The sequence below is a fragment of the Vanessa tameamea genome, chromosome 29 (genome assembly GCF_037043105.1).
Source record: "Vanessa tameamea isolate UH-Manoa-2023 chromosome 29, ilVanTame1 primary haplotype, whole genome shotgun sequence".
NCBI classification, from domain to species: Eukaryota; Metazoa; Arthropoda; class Insecta; order Lepidoptera; family Nymphalidae; genus Vanessa; species Vanessa tameamea.
Window position 1 is genome coordinate 1,197,810 of NC_087337.1, and position 23,791 is coordinate 1,221,600.

A 23,791-nucleotide genomic window follows, 5' to 3' on the forward strand; every position below is an offset into this window, starting at 1 on the left:
GAACTAAGTGTTAAGTCCCTTGTGCCTGTAGTTACACTGGCTCAGTCACCCTTCAAGCCGGAACACAACAATACTAAGGACTGATGTTTGGCGGTAGAATATCTGATGAGTGGGTGGTACCTACCCAGACAGGCTTGCACAGCCCTACCACCAAGACATCAAATCTGTGTTCGCAAGATAAGTTGGCGATATCGATGGCGAATTCCGTCCCATAAAATATGGCAGAATTCGTCCGACATATGCAGGTTCACGAGTCGTACACCTCGGTCTGAACCAACGTCTTTCGGTTGTGATGTAAATGCCTTTAGACAGTTCACGTTTTCTAAATAAACTTATTTGTAAATTTGAAAAATAAAGCCATTTTGAATGTGAATTGTTTTTTTCTTTACAGTCTTAATCTCTTGTCGTATATAAAATAATTTTAGTCAGTAATTCAGGAGCCAAGCCATTCGCAGCAAATCAAATGAGCAATTTTTTTTTAACATAATTATTCTTGTTGGCAAATTAAATAAAAGTATTCAGAAGTTTTTTTTTTTAATTTATGATATAACATCGAATATATAATCTGTGGCGCGTTCAGGGCCACACGATGGACTCTATCCACGGCACGTAGGCCGCCACGCGCGAGTAGATCCCCGGCTCGCCCGCCACGCCGCACGCGCGCCCGTACGACGTCACCCCCACCACCGTGTACATGCAGTGGATCTGTCTGTGCTTCAGATGGAGGGGGCCCCCGCTGTCCCCCTGGCAATTCAAATCATCTCATTAGGGTCTGTCGAAGCTGAGTCGAATAAAATAGTGACCAAAAGTTGGCCACTAAGTACACGCACACTAGTAAAGTATGACGTTCGGCGAGTGTTAACCGTAGCTCTCACACACCAAGACAACAAAGTTGGCTCGTTCATTATAGTTCTTTTGTAGTGCGACGTCATCTAGTATCTATATATAAATAATCTTAGTAGGAAACCCTTTTAAACGTAAAAAAAATTTTTCTAATCGTTTCATAAATGAAGTTCTAAGGTAACAAACATAAAGAAAAATATAATTACCAATTGAGAACTTCCTTTGGAGTTAAAAAACTGGGCTAATCACAGCCAAACTAAAGTTCTTTACAAGTTGTTTTTTGTTTTTAAATTAAATCTTCTTAAATGTTACCAGTTGAATAAATCGGTAAATTATATTAAAAAATCATCAATAGATCAAACATAATTCTCTCTTATGAAATCCTCATGTGCTTAACACTCTACAATCTAGATATAGAAACGATGTAAACAGGAAAGATTATCGGAGAACATTGGAATTAACTTTGTAAGGGGTTTTCCAATAGGGACGCTTGAACTTTGACAGCTGATTGCGGCCATGTTGTTTGAGTGACAGCTGTCAAATGCAGTGTGTTATATTCATTCCGTCCTCCCAAACCACCATGGCAGGTTACAGTGTCGAGCAGCACGTGCAAATCATAAAATTGTTTTATGAAAATGGGTCTTCAGTTCGAGCAACGTTCCGCGCACTTCGCCCGTTTTACGGTCGCGATGATCGTCCTGCCGAGTCGACTATCCGTCGATTGGTGGACAAATTCGAGTCAACCGGGTCAGTTAACAATCAGCCGGTTCCCGTGCGTCAACGTAACGCGAGATCTGCCGAGAATATCGCCGCTGTGCACACAGACAGTGTCCTCGAAAACCCGCGGCAGTCAATTCCGCGTCGCGCACAGGAACTCGGCCTTTCGCAGACGACAACTTGGCGAATTTTGCGTTGTGACTTGAGCCTGCACCCGTACAAGATCCAGCTGACCCAAGAGCTCAAGGTTAATGACCATAGACAGCGCCGTGTGTTGTATGCTGACTGGGCATTAGAGCAGTTGGAAGTTGACGCCGATTTTGGCAAAAAAATCATCTTCAGCGACGAGGCGCATTTTTGGATGAATGGCTATGTCAACAAGCAAAATTGCCGTATTTGGGACGAGACCAATCCACACGAGGTTCACCAAGTGGCAATGCACCCGCAGAAAGTGACTGTTTGGTGCGGATTTTGGGCCGGAGGCGTGATTGGTCCGTATTTTTTCGAAAACGATAATGGTGTGGCCGTCACCGTCAATGGTGAGCGATACCGGTCGATGATAACCAACTTCTTTTGGCCTGAAATCGAGAATATGGATCTGGACAACATGTGGTTTCAACAGGACGGCGCTACGTGCCACACAGCACACGCTACGATGGAAGTTCTGCACGAGCGATTTCTGGACATGGTCATCTCGCGCGGAGGCGACGTGAACTGGCCACCGAGATCGTGCGATTTGACCCCGCTGGACTTTTTCTTGTGGGGTTTTCTTAAGTCGCAGGTCTATGCCAACAAGCCGCAAACCACCGATGCCCTCAAAGTCAACATACGCCATCGATCAAATACAGCCCGATTTGTGCGCCAGAGTCATCGAAAATTGGACCTTTCGTGTGCGCGCCACCAACCGAAGCCGTGGCGGTCATTTGAATGATGTCATATTCCATACATAATAGGGTCGATAGACCTTCCAAATAAAAAAAAAATTCGCAAATATCTCTCCTACATGTATTTTTTTTGCATTTCAAAGATCAAGCGCCCTTAATGGAAAACCCTTTACATTTTCACCGCAAAATCGTTAACCAATGAATCTAAATGTTCTTTAGTCAAGTACTCTCATAAGTGCATAAGAATCGTCATGTTACAGTTGAATTAATTTTAAATCTACCATCAGAGATCAACCGGCAAGAAACTCAGTAGTTACTCTTATTTAAATTACAGAGTATATCAGTAAATAACAAGAAATTAATCTTATATATAAATTGTGTAAGCCGATTTTTGTCCCAGTGATTATGGGACGAAAGCTGCACAAGAAGATCGGTTATGGTCTCATTTTGTAGAGCTCCGAGGATTCTTGATAGAAATTTACTAAATAGGCTATTTGATTGATTTTTAAAATCCATTTTATATTATTTAGTAGAGGTTAAGGTCCAGTAAAAGTTGTATTTTTTTTTAATTCTAGTACATATTTTCTGAAAAATATCAAATTAAAAATTTCATATTTAAAAAGCGCGAAAACGCTACTTTGACAATATGGCGCTGCAAGGAGGTCGGTGGCGTCACTTGCCTGTATTGTAATCTGTGGCACATATAATCCACATACAGCAGGCAAACGAGGTTAACGAGCAAGTGACGTCATCATAAACCCGACCAATCAGGAGCGTTTTGTGTCACGTGACAAACGTTTCAAAAAATGCACTTGTATTTATGGCTTTTTGAATAAATAAATTATTGTTTTCAACTTTCGTTGATAAATAACCATTTTTAAACTCATAGTATATACTGATTACAATAATTGACACTTTATTTTTCGCATTGTCAAATATATTGTGAGAATTTAATTTTTTAATTTTAGAGAGATGAAATAAATTACTGGAAGGGTAGAGAACGGCGCTATGTCTAACCTGTCAATATTTATAAATATTTTAAATGTTGAAAAAGAGTAACTACTGAGTTTCTTGTCGGTTCTTCTCGGTAGAATCTACATTCCGAACCGGTGGTAGCTTCACTTAGTATAGTTTGTTAAATGACGATTCAAAAGTGCTTGTGAAAGCCCACTTGAATAAAGTATATTTTGATTTTGATTTCTTGTCTTTTGACCACTTAGTGTAGTGTTGTGTGTCACGAGTAAAAATTTGTCATTTATCAAATTTCCCTGGAAATAATTACCTGACAAGTGTCCTTGGACATGTACTTGTCGCCGTAGCATATTTGCGTGTTCTCATCGAAGCCGTTGGGCAGTTTGCGCTCCGGTGGGAACACCTCTGCGCATTCTGGTGTCGAGAATTTCTCCAGAATTACCTGAAACGCACAATTTGACGGCTGAAACACACACAGAGACGAGAAGACGAGATGGTGCAGTGGAACTACGAACGTTTGAAACTTAAGGCAGTCGTGAAAATGACCCTATCCTTGGAAACCGCCAAACTGCAATTCTTGGTTTCGTTGTGTTCCGGTTTGAAGTGATCTAGTGTAAAAGGGACATTTTTTATGATATCGGGATAGGCGGACGTTCAAATGGTCGACCTGATGGTATGTGGTCACCCACCGCCCATAGACATTGACGCTGTAAGAAATATTAACCATTCCTTACATCGCCAATGCACCACCAACCTTGGGAACTAAGATGTTCCCTACCACCAAGTAATTGAGCCATTATTTTACAATAAACATTATAATCCTAATATTGAGCTCAGCCGGTGTTTTACTAGTGTTTTAAGAGTGCGACGTATCTTTGCATATTTTTTTATTGTAATTACAAATGATTAAGTTACGTGCCGAGTTAGTCTGTAAGTGATGGTTTTTACATTAAGAGCCGAGATGGCCCAGTGGTTAGAACGCGTGCATTATTTTTTATAATTCATCTCGTGCTCGGCGGTGAAGGAAAACATCGTGAGGAAACCTGTATGTGTCTAATTTCAACGAAATTCTGCCACATGTGTATTCCACCAACCCGCATTGGAGCAGCGTGGTCGAATATGTTCCAAACCTTCTCCTCAAACGGAGAGGAGGCCATGGCCCAGCAGTGGAAAATTTACAGGCTGTTAATGATAGTCGTATTTATTATTCAACTAGATGAACCTGCGGCTTCGATTGGAAGCACTTTTGGGTACCACGTTAGTCTCCTACTAAATAAAAATATAAACGAATGGATGGGTGGAGGAGTGACCTTCTGCAGCTGGTCGGCGGTGGCGCCGCGGTTCAGCGTGGCGCCCCAGCCCGCCGCCTGCGCGCTGCCGTACGCGTTGGGCGCGCCCACGTCCAGGCACGCCGGCACCGCCAGCTCGTCCAGCTGCATTCTGCACACACACGCACACATACACCTGCCTCTTCACTACACGCACACTCGCGCACACACACGCACACTCACGCACACACACACACATTTATTCTATTTGATTTTTAATCGTTCTTTAAAGGATGGAGTTTTTCCAGACCAACGGAAATAAGCTTTGCTTCACTTAAAATAGTTTGTTAAATGACGATTCAAAAGTGCTCGTAAAAGCCTACTTGAATAAAGTATATTTTGATTTGATTTGTTTTGATTGGTCATTCGATTTTATTTATATTTCATTAGATACTAACAAGATGTACAGTAATAACCAGAAAAGCTTGATTTTACATACAAATTTTTTACCGTATCTTTTAACAATGAGATACAAAATCTTCAATAACGTAGGGTTTCCTGCCAAACTAGTTGACCTGTCCGGTTCTTAGGTTTGGCGACCTGGCAACCTTAGCTGGAGGTAAAAAATTCGCGTCCGAAATCCTGTAAAACTCATCACACTCACTCTCTATCCGTCTCCAGTAGAGCGATATCGTTATATTTCATCGGTGGAAGATAATCTGAGTGCTTGATGACGTTTTGGATCTTGTAAAAGCGGCTCGGATCTAACGGATCGGTTCGTCTCAGTACGCCTATTCTGGCGTATTTCACTTTACCGCTGAAATAAAAAAAAAAATGTATATATATATATATATATATATATATATATATATATAACGGGGCGCAATTACTTTGGTTGTTGATTTGGATAATTAAGAAATCGAGTAGTTGGCAATAATGTTTGATGGCTGATTTACTTTTAAGAGCCGGTCGCCCCGAATGGAGTTGTAAGTGTCATGGCGACGCGAGCCGTTACGTTTTGACAAGCGACTCGAATGCGACGGTTGCTCGCGAACCCATTCGATCTTAATCGAGATGAATCATTGTAATCCTTTGATATTTCTGGTGTACGATTATTGAATCAATTAATACAGTGATTAGACGATATTAAATACGTTTTATTTTGTGAATATCTCCATTTCACGCCCACATAGTCTTCCGAATGTCGGATCAATCCCCGAACCCAACTGTTCGGCATCCTGCTCCTCCGACATCTAACATCCGACTTATCAGAATGACAAGAACACCCAACGTGACTGACGTTCATCGAACATTAGTAAAGAAGGCATATTATTCGATACAAGATTATATTGATGATAAAAAAGCGTGGAGTTAACGCTCGTTGACTTCCAGGCAGGAGACATGACATACATATATAATTGTATTTAACTAACACGACTGTATTTTTAGACGTTGAAAAAGAGTAGCTACCGAGTTTCTTGCCGGTTCTTCTCGGTAGAATCTACATTTCGAATCGGTGGTACATTTACGTCTGTAAAATGACTATTTGAACGTGCTTATAAAGGCCTTTGCTTGAACAGAGTTTATTTTTTATTTTTATGGTGGACTCTGTGCAACTCAGACGTACTTCGAGCTTTTACTTGGCGGTATGGGTTTGTGCAAGTCCGTCTAAGTATCACCTACTCATCACATGTAAAAGTCGATGTAGAAAAAGTTCATTAGTTTTCTACGTTGTCTCGGGTCTGGGTGTTTGTGGTACCGTCGTTACTTCTGATTTTCCATAACACAAGTGCTTTAGCTACTTACATTGGGATCAGAGTGATGTATATGATGTTGTCCAATATTTATTTAAAATTTCTTAAATGGATATACTGAAATATGTCGACGGTACCCAACGGGCGAACCAAGTTACTCGAGGAGGCGCCACTGACGCGCAAGTTACGTAACCTCAACGTCATAGCCGACAGGGTGGATTTGTTTTGTTGCAGCCTGAGTGAACTCACAACTACAGCCACTTGGACTATATCGTATATAACGTAGAGACTTATTTTAAATATTGTTAATAAACCTGCTGTAATATCGAATTAGGACAAACATGTCCTGTAATGATATATATACAGTTTTGTATTATAAATAAATTATGTTCATTTGAGAAATTATAATTCTGTAAGGTGGTTTTAAAAATATATAATATAATAAAGCTAATTTATGTTTGTTACGTGTGGTATTATGTGGTAACCATTTACCATTATGTAATTTAAGTCTGACGAAATTTAAAAAAAAATAAAAATATGGGCATATCCCAAATCGTAAGAAAAACTCACAATTCCCTGCTGGAAGTGCAATGTCCCGCTGTCAGGATGAACCGTTCGCTCAATAACGTCCCCCCACACAGCCAAAACATCACATCATTCTTTTCGTAGCCCAACAGTACCTGGAATGAGAAATTTATCCCCAATCATTCTTCTGAAATCAAATCGGCTTACTGTAAGCGCTTGTTTTAAATGAACGAGCTCTATTAAATGGGAAATTTTATGTAGATATTTCAACTTGAATCTTAGCTTATTTACATAAGTAGATTGAGTTTCGCACTATAAAAGAACTAAATCGAACGAGCCAACTTTGTTGTCTTGGTGTGTGAGGGCTACGGTCGACACTCGCCGAACGTCATACTTTACTAGTGTGCGTGTACTTAGTGGCCAACCGTCGGTCACTATTTTTTAACGACGCGTTCTCAGCTTTGACAGTATATCTAGACACACAAATATATTTAAGTGAACGCTAATAATTTGAAGTCTAAATCTTTTTGCTATCATACGTACCATATGAGGAAATTCATTAAATGCAGCAGGAACACCACCAACGATGAGGTCGACGGCGTTGTGCTTGCACTTGTTACCTCTCCCCATTTTGCCGGCCAGGGCCACCGCCCTCTCGCAAGGGTAGACTAACTTATGCTGGTATTCAATGCATTCTGTAAAGATTAATTCGTTTTTGTCATAACAGGAAAAAAAACACTTAGAACTTCTAAGTTAGGTACCGTTTGCAGAGCTACGAAAAGAAATATTTTCGGACTAAAGATTAAGGATTCTTACTTGGTGGTAGGGCTTTGTGCAAGCCCGTCTGATTAGATACCCATTCACCAGATATTATACCGCCAAACAGCAGTACTCAGTATTGTTGTGTTCCGATTTAAGTATGAGTGAGCCAGTGTAACTACAGGCACAGGGGACATAACATCTTAGTGCCCAAGGTTGGTGGCGCATTGGTGATGTAAGGAATGGTTAATTATGAGCGGTGGTGACCACTTACCATCAGTTGGCCCATATCATAAAATAATAAAAAAAGGATAGACATCGTGAGGATGAATCAGATAAATTTTGCTTTGAATATATTCTCCTTGCACTGGAGAACCTTGGTGGAATAAATTCTTCTTAAATAGGAGAGAGAGGATTTGCCGAATCAATGTCCTTTTTAAAGATACAGACGAGACGTTAAAAAAAAAGAAACAAATTAGAAAATACTTTGAGGAATGTCGATGTAAATATTTCGGACAAATATGTAAAATACTTTTAAGCAATATAATTTGATGCTCCTCCACGTACCCCGAGATCATCATAATCATTCACTTTGGTCCAAACGTGTGTGTCCGGGCATAAAAAAATGTTGCCATACTGTGTTTGACATTTGACGTTTGACGTTTGGCGATTGTCAAGCGTAGCTGTCGCGCACACTTATTTAATAAAGTCCATTCTTTGCATCAGTTATTTTGTAATGTGACACTATATAGATATTAAAACAATTTAAGGATGTGTCGTGTATGATGTACTTACTGTCCCACGCCTTTTGACCGGTCTTTTTCGCCGTCATGTTGGCAGGTATCGCTTCGCATTCGTCTAGTGAGGCGTCGGCATCACCATTCATTACATAGTCATAGACCGGTGGTACATATTCTTTAGTCGGATCTGGTCTGTAATGGAAAATAATCATTTACTTTTCATATGAGACCTCTTTTGGCGTGTTGGAGGGGGGGGCGTCATATATAGTATATGCTCCGTTGCTATGTATTATTATAATAACAGGAAAACACACTTGGTGGAAGAGCTTTGTGTAAGGTTGCGTAGGTACCACCCACTCGTCGAATATTCTAACTCTAAAGAACAATACTTAACAGGAATAGCATGATGTCATTTCGGATCTGGATGTGGAAACGGATATATGGATAATATTAAACCGGTTTCAGACACGGTTACGGATACGAAATTATTACGGATAGTTTCGGTTACGGATATTAAAAGAAAACATTCTGTAAGATATTATATAGTCTTAGTTATAGTCACAGAAAAAATGAAAAGCTTGAAAATATAATTACAGTGGACCTGCAGTGTCGGGCTATCGAATTTGTCGGATTATAGAATACTGCCTAACACCCGTCTGATAGTCGTGATTTTTTACAAAAGATTACTTTGTAATCCGGCAAATTACCGAAGACATATTTGTTTTACACTCTAAAGTAATAATCTATATCCGCTTTCACATGTCAAAATGAGCAATCAGAATCAAAACATAAAAACGCGTCGAGCCCAATAGTGGTGCCGCGTACAAGTTGTAACCTTGAGCTGGTCATGAACAACAGGCAGCCCTCGACTTACGACGTTTGAAGTTACGTCGAACAATGTTTTGACTCTATTCCTCCGCAACAAGTATTTGTATGCTATAACTGTGAAAGCCCCACTTTTGGTCTATTTCAAATCAAATCAAAATATACTTTATTCAAGTAGGCTTTTACAAGCACTTTTGAATCGTCATTTAACAAACTATTTAAAGCAAAGCTACCACCGGTTCGGAATGTAGATCCTACCGAGAATAACCGGCAAGAAACTCAGTAGTTACTCTTTTTGCCTATATATGTTTTAAAAACCTGGATCTATAGGTTTCCCTATGATATAACTCACCTCTTAGTACTCGTAGTGGCGACAGTTGGTCGGTAAGTAGTCGGGCTATGCTTGTCCACACAGCAAACAATAGTATCGGGGCCTAAGAACGAACATACCTTCAACAAAAACAAACATACAATAAACATGTCTTGCATGAGACAAATTAATACTAAAATATAATTGAAAACGCTAATTTAATAATAATGATACATTCCATTTTGAAAATATCATTGTACCTTCATTAAAGAATAACACCTCGCCTTATTGCCTCCACTGGTGACAGGAGGTCTGGTACAATTTTTGCCCAGAGGATCGGAATTGCGTTTCAACGGAATGCTGGTAGCATTCTTGCCTCCATTACAAGGTCATGAGGTACAGTAAATATTTTTAATTCTCAATTGTTTATAATGAAGGCCTTAGTTAATAATTATTTTGAATAAAGGATTCAATGTAGTTTACAAGTGCGTTCACAAACATGCACTTTCTTATTCCGGGATGGCATCCCGGCATGATTAGGGAGTTTTCAGGCGGAGTATCATCAGATTTATGACCTTCCCGAGACTCGAGCTCAACGAGAAAAACCGCATGAGTATTTTATGCATAAAGTAAAGGTACCTAAAAGGTATCAGCTCGGAATGTAAATTCTACCGAGAAGAACCGGCAATAATCTCAGTAGTAGTTACTCAGTAGTTTGAACGAACTTGACCATGTGAGGCGCCAAGTCGTCACGGACGAGGCTTCTCGCGTGAACTCGCCTTAGAACGCAATGCAACGCACCTCAACAAGTCGATATATTTCGTTTTAAGAAACACACTCGAATGATGTTTATTAAAAAACCGGTTAAGGAGATACGACCTTCTAAATGTAATAAGTTTCAAATTGAAATAAGAAATGGCATCGATGGCATCAAAATAAACTTTATGAGCAGGCTTTATGAGCAGTTTTGTGTGCTGTAAATGCACTGTTTATGGGAGATGTCAAATCAATTCTTAGTTTAATGGCTTTTAGTTGCGCCGACAGGGCACAGATTATATCGCCAATGTCACGTAGGATGGAGAAGACACGAAAGAGATTGATCGGTACGTTTGAGATAAACTCTTTACTTTTTTTTATGACATCGGTTGGTGGACGAGCAAATAAGCCTCTTGGTAGTAAGTATCCACCACCGCCCATAGACAATTGCGCTGTAAGAAATATTAACCATTCCTTACATCGCCAATGCGCTACCAACCTTGGGAACTAAGATGTTATGACCCTTGTGCCTAGTTACACTGACTCACTCACCCTTCAAACCGAAACACATCAATCCTGAGTACTGCTGTTTGGCGGTAGAATATCTGATGAATGGGAGGTACCTACCCAGATGGACTTAGACATAGCCCTACCACCAAGTAACCAAACCTAACCTAACATATGTACATCCAAATTCCTAACCTCTTGACAAGAACTGTTACGAAAGGATTCCCAATGGATGAAGTCTACCTGCCTACCTTTAAGTTCAGCTGTATTGCAATACACATGACCTAAGGCTCTAACTATTGAATTGTTTAATAAGATTAATTCTGAATATATATTCTACAATGAGAGCTGGTAGGAAAACTTCCTATAGCTTATTCCAATCGAAGAACAGACGAAGATAAAAAAACCATAGATTTAAGTATTAGATTCAAGTGTATACACCGGTTTTAATGGGTACGCCACTCCGAGGTCCCGGGTTCGATCCCCGACCGAGTCGACGTAGAAAAAGTTCATTAGTTTTCTATGTTGTCTTGGGTCTGGGTGATTGTGGTTCGTCTTCTGATTTTGCATAACACAAGTGCTTTAGCTACTTACATTGGGGTCAGAGTAATGGATGTGATGTTGTCCAATATTTATAAAAAAAAAGTAAAAGTATTCCATGCGATTTGCTAATAGCTCAGCTATGTTGTGCAGTACTAACGGTCCTTGATTAATATATCTTTATTTATAACTAGTAATCTGCCCCGTCTTCGCACTGGTGCAATTTATAATAAAGAAAATTATATTATATAAATATAAAGTATACCCGATAACCCGCAGGATTAATTTAACTTTCTACCAGTATTTTATTTTATGATTGGTTTACTTTTTACTGAGTTTACACTTTACACACAAACAAACAAATACCTCTTTAGAATATTGGTATTTCAGTACATACTGTTAAATTATTATTTTTCCTGTATATCAACGAAGTGGTGTTTTGCGTTTATAAATTATATAGATGTAACACGCACGCATAGGTAACCGGAGAGGGATCATGAGAATAAAAGCATCATGAGTTATCGGTCACAGTATACGAATCGGTCTTAGGGAAGGGCAATAAATATCGATACCGGTTATATATCTGTCAATATTTTTTTACTCAAATGATCGAATTCGATAATTCTATACAGATTTTTTTTCATATTTCGTATTATTTACGTATGTTTAATTAAATATTTGACTCGTGATTAAGAAACTTAAATGCGTATTATAATTATAAATAAAACTAATCAAACTACGACATAACGGTTTTTATACAGAGCGAAAGCAACTTCGTTCGAACGAGGAGTCCCACGTCACATCTTTTTTTAAATAAAAAATAGTTTTTATCATTTCCATTATAAAATTGTTCTTAGAAGTCGTGAAGTATCAAGGCCATACGCTGTATACGTCTGATTCACACAACGTGTCCAGACTATACTGAACGAGACAACGATACATTTACCCAAGTGCGAGCAAGACAAACATCTGTTGTAGTAAGCACTAATACAGTTACGCTGGTAAAACCGTTCATTAAAAAAAAAACATACGTTATTAATTGAGGTCAATTTTAGTATTGTTTTACTCGACTATGACTTAAATTATTGTTTAAGTTTTCCATTTAATTTGGAATTACACTTGAGATTGATTTTAATTAATATTGTGAGGATTAATTAAGCGTATATTACTAAGACATCTCAACAACAACCTTAGTAATATATTATATTTAACAAATATATATACATTCCGACTTTATGCGTACAATAGGGAAATATATATATATATATGTAGCTTTTAGATTTAAGAACAAACAAAAAGAAAAATCATTGTTTTTAACGGCTAGGTAAGTTGAAATTATCAATGTTTCTCTACTATATTGTGCATGTATTATACATATAAACCTTCCTCTTGAATCAATCTATTTATTGATGGAAACCGCATTAAAATCCGTTGCGTAGTTTAAAAGATCTAAGCGTACAGACGAGAAGCGACTTTGTTTTATACTATTTAGTTAAACCATGAAGGCCTGAATGCTATTGGAGTATTCTGTGATTTGTCTAAAGCATTTGATTGTTTAGAACACGAGAAGCTTCTGTATAAGCTCAAACCGTAGTATTTGAGCTTATATTAAAGGTAAAGCTCTTGATCTCATTGCTTCATATTTAAGTCAAAGAGTCCAGCAAGTTTTCATTAATGGCACATAGTCTTTTGGATCTACGTTTAAAATGGGTGTTCCACAAGGATCAATTTTGGGTGCCTTTCTATTTCTAGTATATATAAATGATCTTCCTATCTATGTTAAAGGTATTTATGATATAGTGTTGTTTGCTGACGATACTTCACTGATTTTTAAGGTCGACAGGAAAAAAACTGACCGACGATGTGAACGGTGCATTATCACAGATACACGATTGGTTTACAGTAAATAATTTAGTTTTGAATGCTCAAAAAACAAAATATGTATTTTTTAGATGTTAAAAAGCAAAATTATAATATAAACATCTTTAAGCGGTGGCCGTCTTGATGTAGCCGATACTACGGTGTTTTTAGGAATAGCATTGGATTCCAAACTTCAGTTAACTCATTTATCACCCCTGACAGGAAGACTCAGCTCCGCTGCATACGCGGTTAGAAAAATTAGACAACTAACTGATATTGATACCGCTCGTCTAGTATATTTGATTATTTTCACAGTATTATGTCATATGGCATATTACTTTTAGGTAATACTGCAGATATTGAATCTGTTTTTATTTTACAAGAGAGCAATCCGGTCTCTATAATATTGGAGCTTGACTCTCTTTGAGATGATTTTAACAAAGTAGGAATACTCACTGTTGCGTCACAATATATTTACAACAATATTATGTATATATATAATATATATTATTATTTGCAGTAACATTGATCATTTTGATAAAATCAGTGATAATCATTGCATGTGCACAAGAAGTAATGATAAGCTTATAACGCCAAGTTTCGGACTCCGCAAAGTTAATAAATCGTTCTTGGGATAAGGTATCCGTTTCTATAATAAATTCCGCAGACATTTTTAACTTAACCGTTTCACAAATTCGGATCATTTGTATAAAATAATTTGGTAAAGAAGGCATATTATTCAAAACAAGATTATACAGATGATAAAAAAGCATGGAGTTAATGCTTGTTAACTTCCAGGCAGGATATATTACACAGTAAATTAAGATATAAATTTAAAGAAATTAAGATATTAACTGTTGCTTCTCAATATATGTATATTCTGTAACGTTTTGTATGTACGGAAAAGTATTAATGTTTTTATGAGAAAATGTGATTCTCATAACATTGGCACAAGGAACAAACAATCTTGTTACTCGACTGCATAGTCAGTAACTCTTTTGTGGGGCAATGTATACGCTTCTACAACGGGATCCCAGAAAGCGTTCAAAATGGCTCTATTGCCAAATTAAAAAAAAAATTAAGGAACGCTTGTGTGCAAAAGGTTACTATACAATTAGTGAGTTTATGTTTGATAGCACACCTTGGGAATGAAACGATCGCCTCCTGGCTGTTTCTATTCATATACAATTATGTATCTAATTAATTTGACAAAAAAAAAAAGACCCGCTGAGTTTCTTTCGCCGGTTCTTCTCAGGTCAGGGTGTTCCTTTTTCCGGACCGGTGGTAGTGTTTAATTTGACCATCAATAAGTAAGTGTAATGCTTCTATGTTGAATAAAGGAATTTTGAGTTTGAGTTTGAGACACATATATAATTGTATTTAACTATCATTACTGTATTTTTAGATGTTGACAAAGAGTAACTACTGAGCTTCTTGCCGGTTCTTCTCGGTAGAATCTGCATTCCGAAACGGTGGTAGCTTCGCTTAATATAGTTTGTTAAATGAAGATTCAAAAGTGCTTGTAAAAGTCTACTTGAATAAAGTATATTTAGATTTGATTTGAAACGCGAGGTTTCGCGGGAGACCTTAATTATAAAAAAACACTTTAACAAACATATTATATATAAATATATATGAGGAAAACATTAAAGTGATTAGTTTGTAAATGGTTTTAAAAGCAATATGTTTACATAGATACGTTATTAGTTATATATTTGTCTGAATGTCATTGGTAAAACCCACAACCCACATCCCAACGGTGAGTCATTGCTTTAAAGCCAACAGGCATAACTGACGTTTTTCAAATAACGAAAATATAATAAATTTATTATAATTACTTGGTATGTTTTGTACGAGTGCTGGGTAGGTATCATTCAATTAACAGATATTCTACCTGCAAATAATAATACTTAGTAGGGATGTGTTGCGGTTGGTGAGCTAGTGTAAAATTCACAAGGGACATAACATCTTTACAAGTTTAGTGGCGTAATGACTAATAGGCGGTAGTGACAATTTACCACCGACCAAACTATATAAAGAAAAAAAAAATATATATTCACATAATATAAGACCACTCATTGAACCTAGTAGTGAGATTCTGTATGAATTCGATTCGTATTTCACTCGAGAAACGTTGACAGAATTACGGTGATACGTTCTGATACGTCTGATTTGTAACGTAGAAGTGTATTTGAAGCGCTAATAGCTCTTAGGGCTAATAACTCTGATGACTAGATGACTATAGAATGAGAATAAGACTGATGCTTTTTGTGGTTCGGAGCATACTACACCACGTTGATTTATCCGGGTTTGTGGATACACGTGATACGGGTGTTTACACGTAACAGATTCTCGTACACCACTTGCTCTTCTTCACCACCGAGCACAAAATTTGTTTTTATGTTATAGGTAGGCGGACCGGCAAATAGGCCACCTGATATATAGTGGTCATCACCGAGCATAGACGTTGCGCTGTTACAAATATTAACCATCCCTTATTTCGCCAATGCGCCATCGACCTTGGGATCTAACATGTTATGTCCCTTGTGCCTGTAGTCACACTAGCTCACCCACCCTTCAAACCGGAACACAACAATACCAAGTATGGCTGCTTGGCTGCAGAATATTTGATGAGTGTATTCCCGCACCACCTAGATGTCCGAAAATCCAAAACAGCGCGATTTTTGAAACATTTTGTATCTCGCACAACGACTCTGTGGAAGCAGCTTTCGCCGGTGGTTATTCCGAACCGATACGACTTGGGAACCTTCAAGAAAAGAGCGTACTCATTCCTAAAAGGCCGGCAACGCACCTTCAAGCCCCCCGGTGTTGCAGATGTCCATGGGCGGTGGTAATCACTTTCCATCAGGTGAGCCTCCTCGTTTGCCCGCTGTGTCGTTTTTATAACAAATATATATATATATATACTTTGCTATGATATATATCTTGATAATTATAATAGTCAATGTTGCAAATCACATTCCGACTTTTCACGTTCGTGTTCAGCGGTGAGTTTCGTATCTCTTCTCACGGAATACCACAAATCATTACTTAATTTTCATGAGTCTTAGCTTTACATGTCCTGCATGGATCAGATGAAAATCTTCTGATGTGAATCCACAAACCCGAGTTGGAGCACTACGTCTTATATACTACACGCTGTCTCCTCTAAAAGATGCCTTCACCCGTCAGTATAATTATCAAATTACCATACAGCTCTTAATGATAAGCTCATTTGTAAAGTAATGCCGGGTTCACGCCAACTGTCCAACTTCACATGACTCCAATCTGTCCCAACTTTTCAAAACAGACTCCACACATACGTTCCAATGTGGACGTTGATTCTTCTACGCTATAACTTGATACTGGTAACATTAATATGGGTACGATTTACCCCCCATAAGAGTGATGGCGCCAACACGATCTAAATTGATCAAACATTCAAGGAACACCTCTCTACATGTAGGATGGACGGACACGGAGCTTGGTGCCAGCCAGCACAGAACAAACACAGATTAGAAAATGTACAAGTATTAATACGCGTCTGCTGCTGGCTGGCAGTGCTGACACCGACCTCAAACTTAACTTAACTTCTAGAACACCGCGGTAAATCCGATTGCCATTATCTAGTTATAAGCTACGAGTAGCTAGGAGTAGTCTTAGCCTTCCTTTTTATATCCATGACTATTATAACACATGAACTAAAAAAAAAATATTTTATGTTAGGCCTTATGTGAATAACTAAGTATTATGAAATAATAAAAAAACAAAACCGATTTTTTTAAGTTAAGCCATTTTGGTTTCGGACGTTGACTTTACAAGTGCAATTATGTTGATATCACCTTAATGGTACCAGTTTTTTAACGGGACAGTTGTCGTTCAAGTTTCCAAAACGCGTTTATGTAAAATATCCATTAACATTTGATGGGAAAATGTTTTTAACAGGGAACTCAAATATCTTATATATTAATAGCGTATGCCAACTTTAGTGCCTGTGGGTTTTCTGTTCCCGAGGTTCTAGGTTCAAACTCCAGGTCGGGACGATAAAAAGGTTTTGGGTTTTCTATTCCCGAGGTTCTAGGTTCAAACTTCAGGTCCGGACGATACAAAGCTATTGGTTTTCTGTTCCTGAGGTTCTAGGTTCAAACTCCAGGTCGGGACGACAAAAAGGTTTTGGGTTTTCTGTTCCCGAGGTTCTAGGTTCAAACTTCAGGTCCGGACGATACAAAGCTATTGGTTTTCTGTTCCTGAGGTTCTAGGTTCAAACTCCAGGTCGGGACGATAAAAGGCTATCAGATGATAACCGGAACACAACAATACTGAGTATTGTTGTTTAGCAGCAGAATATCTCATGAGTGGGTGGTACCTACCCAAATGGGTTTGCACAAAGCCCTAACCAAGTAAAAGGGAGAGAGAGTGACTGAATAGAGAATGTACCTGTGCTTGTGCACACACTTGTGCTCTACAATATGTCCTGGTCTCCAATGAGATGACGTCATCATATATGTATATTTGGATGTCCGCGCTTTATCAAAAACCACTGATTCGTCTTGGATGGGCTTCTCGTTATAAATTGCATATTTTATCAGGGAAGGTTATAATGTATAATATTTAAAAATCTGACGAATATCTTCGGAGATCTTCAATAATGAATAGCAAATATTTTACGTATTTAATTTAGAACGTAAACAGGCGAACATACAATTCAAACAATTAACGCAGTAAATCATTTTTAATTAGACGAGTTATATTTAACGGACGCTATGATATCAATAATGTAGTTTTAATTGATATAATAATTAATAGGTATTTAATCAAGTAGTTTTAGGAAGAACATCGAAATCACGCTTCTCAGGTCAATAGTCTAAATTGAAAGCGGTTTAAACTGCGAAACGCAACGAGTTATGTAATAATTAATAATACTACAGTGGAATAATATTGCCGGAGGGGGGGGGGGGTCTATGTAATCCGACAAACTTTTTGGCAGTGTCGGACTATCGAAATTGTCGGACTACAGAGTACCCTACTGCCTAAGAGAGAAACTCCAATAGTCCGGAATTTCTTACAAAAGAGTACCTTGTCATCCAATTACATATCCAATGATAAGATTCTATATTTCATACTCTGAAGTATAAATTAATTAATTAATATGTAATTTGTAATAGACGTGTCGGTATACAGGGGGTGCCGGATTAGCCAGGGGCCGGATAACCGGGATACCACTGTATACACCAAAACCTCCCCCGACACGCGCTGAGTCGTATGTTATAAATTTTATGTATATTGGTTTAGAAGTATTTCATTTAGTTATAACAAAAAAATCCATCATTTATTATAAATAGATTTTTTGGTATTAGTTGGTGGACGGATCGCCACCGACCATGGACATTGGCTGTTAGGAATATTAACTATTGCCAATACACCAACTTTGGGAATAAAAATGTTAAAACCCTTGTGGTTTTTTTTTATGTAGTAGGTAGGCTAACGGGCTAATAAATAAACAATGAGAGTGTGTTCCTTTGTTGAGCGAGGCTCTTGGTCTCTCGGTCTTGGGACAGCGCCAGCGCCAGACGTGCGTACTGACTGAATTAGTAAAATCAACATGTCGGACGACAATAGTGGTCGTTTAGATGGCTTTGCATTTGTATCAGCGGCTATATATTTATATATTTGGGAAGACAATATCTCTCTACCATATATCAAGACTATATGTTGAGAAGTTGTGTGTATATTTATAATTTTATATCAAATATATTTCACAGAGACATGAGTTTTTTTAATCTTAATTGTGGCTCCACAGGCTTGTTGTTCTTGCCTTTGGTATATCTTATCTTATTATATTTATATTTTATTTTTATATAAGTGTACCCGCATATTTGACATCGCAATTTAAGACCATACATCATAATACAGGAGTAAATTTTGTATTTTTGTATATATTTCAGGAACCAAAGTGCCAATTCTAAAGAAACTTCACTGGTATACACTATTCCTAAGTGCTATAGGTTATAAATCATAGGTTATAGATCCAAGGGGGCCCATGTCATGCGACCGCGAAAGAAAACTTTAAGAGAACGAGAAAGCCACGCAACCGCTTGCTATTTAAGATATCGAAGTTTAAATTTAAAATTGACTGAATAATTTTCTAATATTAACACAGGTCCTATAATATTGTCATTGCGTTGTGTGCAACTTGAAAAAAAAAAACAATTAAAATTTCAGTTTTAATTCACTTATTATCCAACTCAACTTTCGGATGTCTACTGGAGGACCAGCTTTTCGTCCAACGCTCGACAGTCGACGACCGTTTTCATAATAGGCAAAGGGGGGGTCATCCGATTTATTTTTTATGTGTTGGTCTCCGAAGGGGCATAACAATTTCTTCATTAACAAACTGAAGACGAACGAAGCCGGGCGGCTGGCTAGTCCTTGTATATAAAAGAGGTTTCTGTCCGTCTGTTAGAACATGTTTTAAGTTACTTACACTAGGATTTCCTCTGCGATTCTTGATGTCATCTACAGCGGACTTGCAGTTCCGTAAGTTCGTACATACACCCACCGAGCCTTTATCTGTACATCTGTCACCTGGAAAGATACACAAATAATAAAACGACGTATAATTTTTTTTTGCAAATATGAATTTATACAATTCCAACCTAAAACTCAAAAAGACGCCGTTTGACATTTGAATTCTTTTACTTTCCGTACTGACGAGGTTGCGTTACGTTGGACGTTCCTCGTCTCGCTCGTATTCCTTAATAACTCGAAAATTAAAGCATAGAAAATATAATAAAAAGCTTGTTCTTCTTTGAATATCGTTACATTTATATTAGAAAGTAGTTTTCTCGTATCAGGGTGGGAGGAGGGGTCGGTTGTTGGTTTTAGGTATATAAAGTATATAGCATATTCCAATGGAAGTAGGAAAAAAGACAAACAAACCATAGATTTGAGTATATCAACACCATTAATCATAGCTACTTATTTTCACTTAAATTCTACTTCCAAAATTCCGATAAGTTTCGCAAATCCATAGTGAATATCATAGATAAATCGAGCTCTCGACCAATGATATCGCGTCAATTTGCTGTCAAATTTTGTTTATTTGGCTGTTCTCCTGTTGTGGTTGGAATTGAGTATACGTATTTGTCTTCCTTCGAGGTTAAAGATTGCTTCATACACAATTTCATCAAATTCTTTGAGTGATTTAGAGAGTTACTTGTTCGTAGTATCAGTGGAAACTTAGCTGATATATGTAGAAAATAAAGTTAACATAACATAATATAAACAACCTGTAAATTTCCCAGGAACAGGAACGTTGGTTCGTCTGTCTGTCGATATGTCCCAGTGGCTAGAATACATTTTGAACCGAAAGTTGTTGGTTCAAAAGGAAAAAGCACCACAGAATTTGTGTTTAGTTTCGTATCGATGAATCTCGTGTGTACCATTGTTACATTAACAGCCTGTAAATTTCCCACAGCTGGGCTAATGCCTCCTCTCCATTTGAGAAGAAGGTATGGAGCTTATTCCACAACGCTGCTCCAATGCGGGTTGGTGGAATACACATGTGGCAGAATTTCGTTGAAATTAGACACATGCAGGTTTCCTCACGATGTTTTCCTTCACCGCCGAGCACGCGTATTTTATTTGTAATCAGATAAGGATTAATGCTGTATAGTTTAAAATCGCTTCGAAAATAAGCCATTATTTCTCGTAAAAAGTAAAGAATAAAAAATAGTTATTGTGGGTTATCCCTAAGAGATAGACCTTTTTAAGGTGTACAGTACTGTAGGACATTATTTTGAGGACTGTGCCAGCATTTGCAATGTAGGCGCAAAAAATGTGTATTTACGACATCACTTCAGAAACCTCTACAATTATCAGTGTTTCTGTAATATATTGTGCATGTATTATACATATAAACCTTCCCCTTGAATCAATCTATTTAAAAAAACTCGCATCAAAATCCGTTGTACAATTTTAAAGATCTAAGCATACACAGGGACAGACCGCGGTAAGCGACTTTGTTTTATTTTGAAAAAACAAATAGCTTTAAAATACAATTAATATTGAAATATTGCTACTCTTTTAAATATTATGATAAGTAGTATCTATTATATCTGCAAAAACATATTTTTGTTTTTTTTTCGGTTTTCAGTTACGGTTACGAAGAATAGAAGAATAATAACATCCCTGGTAGTTACACTAATAGAGGAAAATTATCTTATTAAACTTATTAATCATTTGTACAATCTTTGAATTAATAGATGTATTAATGTATTAGTTTAAAAATTGCTTAAAAAACACATTACGTACCTTCATATTGTCCGTTCGTTTGTATAACAAACAAGAAAATATAACTTACGAACACTTTACAATACATACTATATAAATATAAACACTGTAATTTTCTTATACCAATTTGTAAAAACAAACTATTGTTAGTTAACACATTTGACAAGCACTTTTCGCGCGAACAAATTAGCACAGATAAAATACTAATTTTTAATACTTGAAATTGTACTGCCACAGATATGTAATCGACATAAATGTTTTTTTTCTTAATAAAACATACAACACGAAATACGTGCAACCTACACAGAGATTGTCACTGAACTGAATAATAAGTCCGTAGTGAGGAACTGCGATAACATAGCTGCAGTAATAATGCCTCCATATAAATACTAGCCGCCAGTCCGGACTTCGTACGGTCCAAATTACGATTTTTGTTTAGTCATTTCTGCTTCGAACTCCTAAATATACAATAAAGGAAGCCAGTTAGTCGGCTTTACCGACTAGTCGGAACATCTTTCATTTTAATGTAACTTAACAATAATGTAGCTTATAGGTACATCAGAATAACACATAGGTTATATTGCTGTTGTTTGAATATTACCTGAAAATCAGCGGCTAAAATGGGAGCGTGGCCGCGGGCGAAAATTAGTAAAATATATTTCGTCATATTCTATTTTAAATTGAGGAAAATTGTCTATTATATTATTGTGGTTTGCGGTAGACTTTTTATCCGAGGTTGTAGTGTGGAATCCAGTTATTTGTCTTATTCAAGTAGGCTCATAAAAGCAGTCATTTTAATTTGAGAATTTATCAATAAAGTTCAATTAAATGTTTTAATATCCTCCCTAGAAATCAATGTGTACTAAGTCAACGTTTTTTTATCTTTAATATTATCTGGAAACTAGGATGTTTTGATCCTTGTGTCAGTAATTATACTGACTCACTCAAACCAGTACAAGGCAATACATAGTACTGATATCTGCAGTGCCCGATCTACTATATGGCTTTTTGGGCTTCAGCCCAGGGCCCCGTGGATTCAAGGGGACTCAGCTAAGTCAAATCAAAGTCAAAAATAGACGATAATGCGAAATAATCTATAACTTTATTAAATTAAACAGGTCGTATGGGTTCAAGTCCACGTTCAGATATGTCTTAGGTGGGCCCCTAAGTAGTGTTAGCCCACGGCCTCCTAAACTTACGGTCCGGCCCTGGATATCTGGCGGTGGAATTGATGACTGTGTGGTAATTAGACTACCCAGAGCAACCTCCGCGAATTAATAAGGTATTTGCTATTTCTGTGATTCCCAAATAAGAAATAGGTTCACTTGGTGGTACAAACCATAGTTCAGGAGTATTGTTGTGTCCCGATTTGAAAGGTGAGTGAGCCAGTCTTACAGGCACAAGTGACATAACATTTTAGGTCCCAAGTTAAGTTGGCGATGTAAGGAATGGTTATGACTTACAGCGCCATTGTCTATGGGCGGTGGTGACCACTTACCATCAGGTGGCCCATTTGTCTGTCCACCTACCAAAATCGTTAAAAAAACTGTCAATATTTTACTTTTTGGAATTTCGTTCATTTGCGAATTATATTTGTAACATAGTACTAATACTATAATGAGGTAGTCTGTTTGTTTGTATGTGTGGGTTAATATCAGGAACTAATGTTCCAGATCCAGAGTATATTTTTCAATGGTAGAAAGCCACATTATCCTATGGGGTATAAATTAAATTTATATCATATCATTTTCTTTAGTAAATTGCAGCCGTACGAAGCCGGGTCAAGTCGCTAGTATTTTTATAAAGTAAAAGTTAAGTCACGGCCTATTAACTTCCCACAGCTGGACTTAAACTAGGAGGACTACGACTATCAGGTAGCCCAATTGCTCAAAGTCAAGTCAAAGTCAAAAATCTTTATTCAATATAGAAGTGTTTACACTTGCTTATTCATTGTCAAAAATCTACCACCGGTTCGGAATTTAGCACCTCGGACCTGAGAAGAACCGGCGAAAGAAACTCAGCGGGATATTTTTTTTTTTTTAACCATTTTCCATCCGCTATAAACGATTTCATAAAAACAGGTACAAAATAAAATAACCAATAACAATAAAACATTAATTATATTTATTAACAACAACCGATTTCATATTATTAACAATAATTTCTATTATTACAAACTACTTACAATTAATAAAAACAAACATTACATCACTACTTTAACGTAAACATTAGTTGGACA

At 37.4% G+C, this 23,791-nt stretch overlaps 1 protein-coding gene across 1 annotated transcript; it reads right to left on the minus strand.

Annotated features, from left to right (window-relative positions):
• Window positions 1–449: 449 nt before the first annotated feature.
• Window positions 450–21,821, minus strand: LOC113396148 (serine protease snake-like). Its single transcript, XM_026633973.2, has 10 exons — window positions 21,574–21,821; window positions 19,745–19,845; window positions 9,640–9,737; window positions 8,518–8,654; window positions 7,507–7,658; window positions 7,009–7,118; window positions 5,349–5,501; window positions 4,727–4,856; window positions 3,727–3,858; window positions 450–744 (listed from the first exon to the last, which is right to left on the minus strand). Exons 1-10 carry the CDS (start codon window positions 21,638–21,640, stop codon window positions 577–579), a joined length of 1,248 nt encoding a protein of 415 aa, XP_026489758.2. The 5' UTR covers window positions 21,641–21,821; the 3' UTR covers window positions 450–576.
• Between the last annotated feature and the right edge of the window lie 1,970 nt (window positions 21,822–23,791).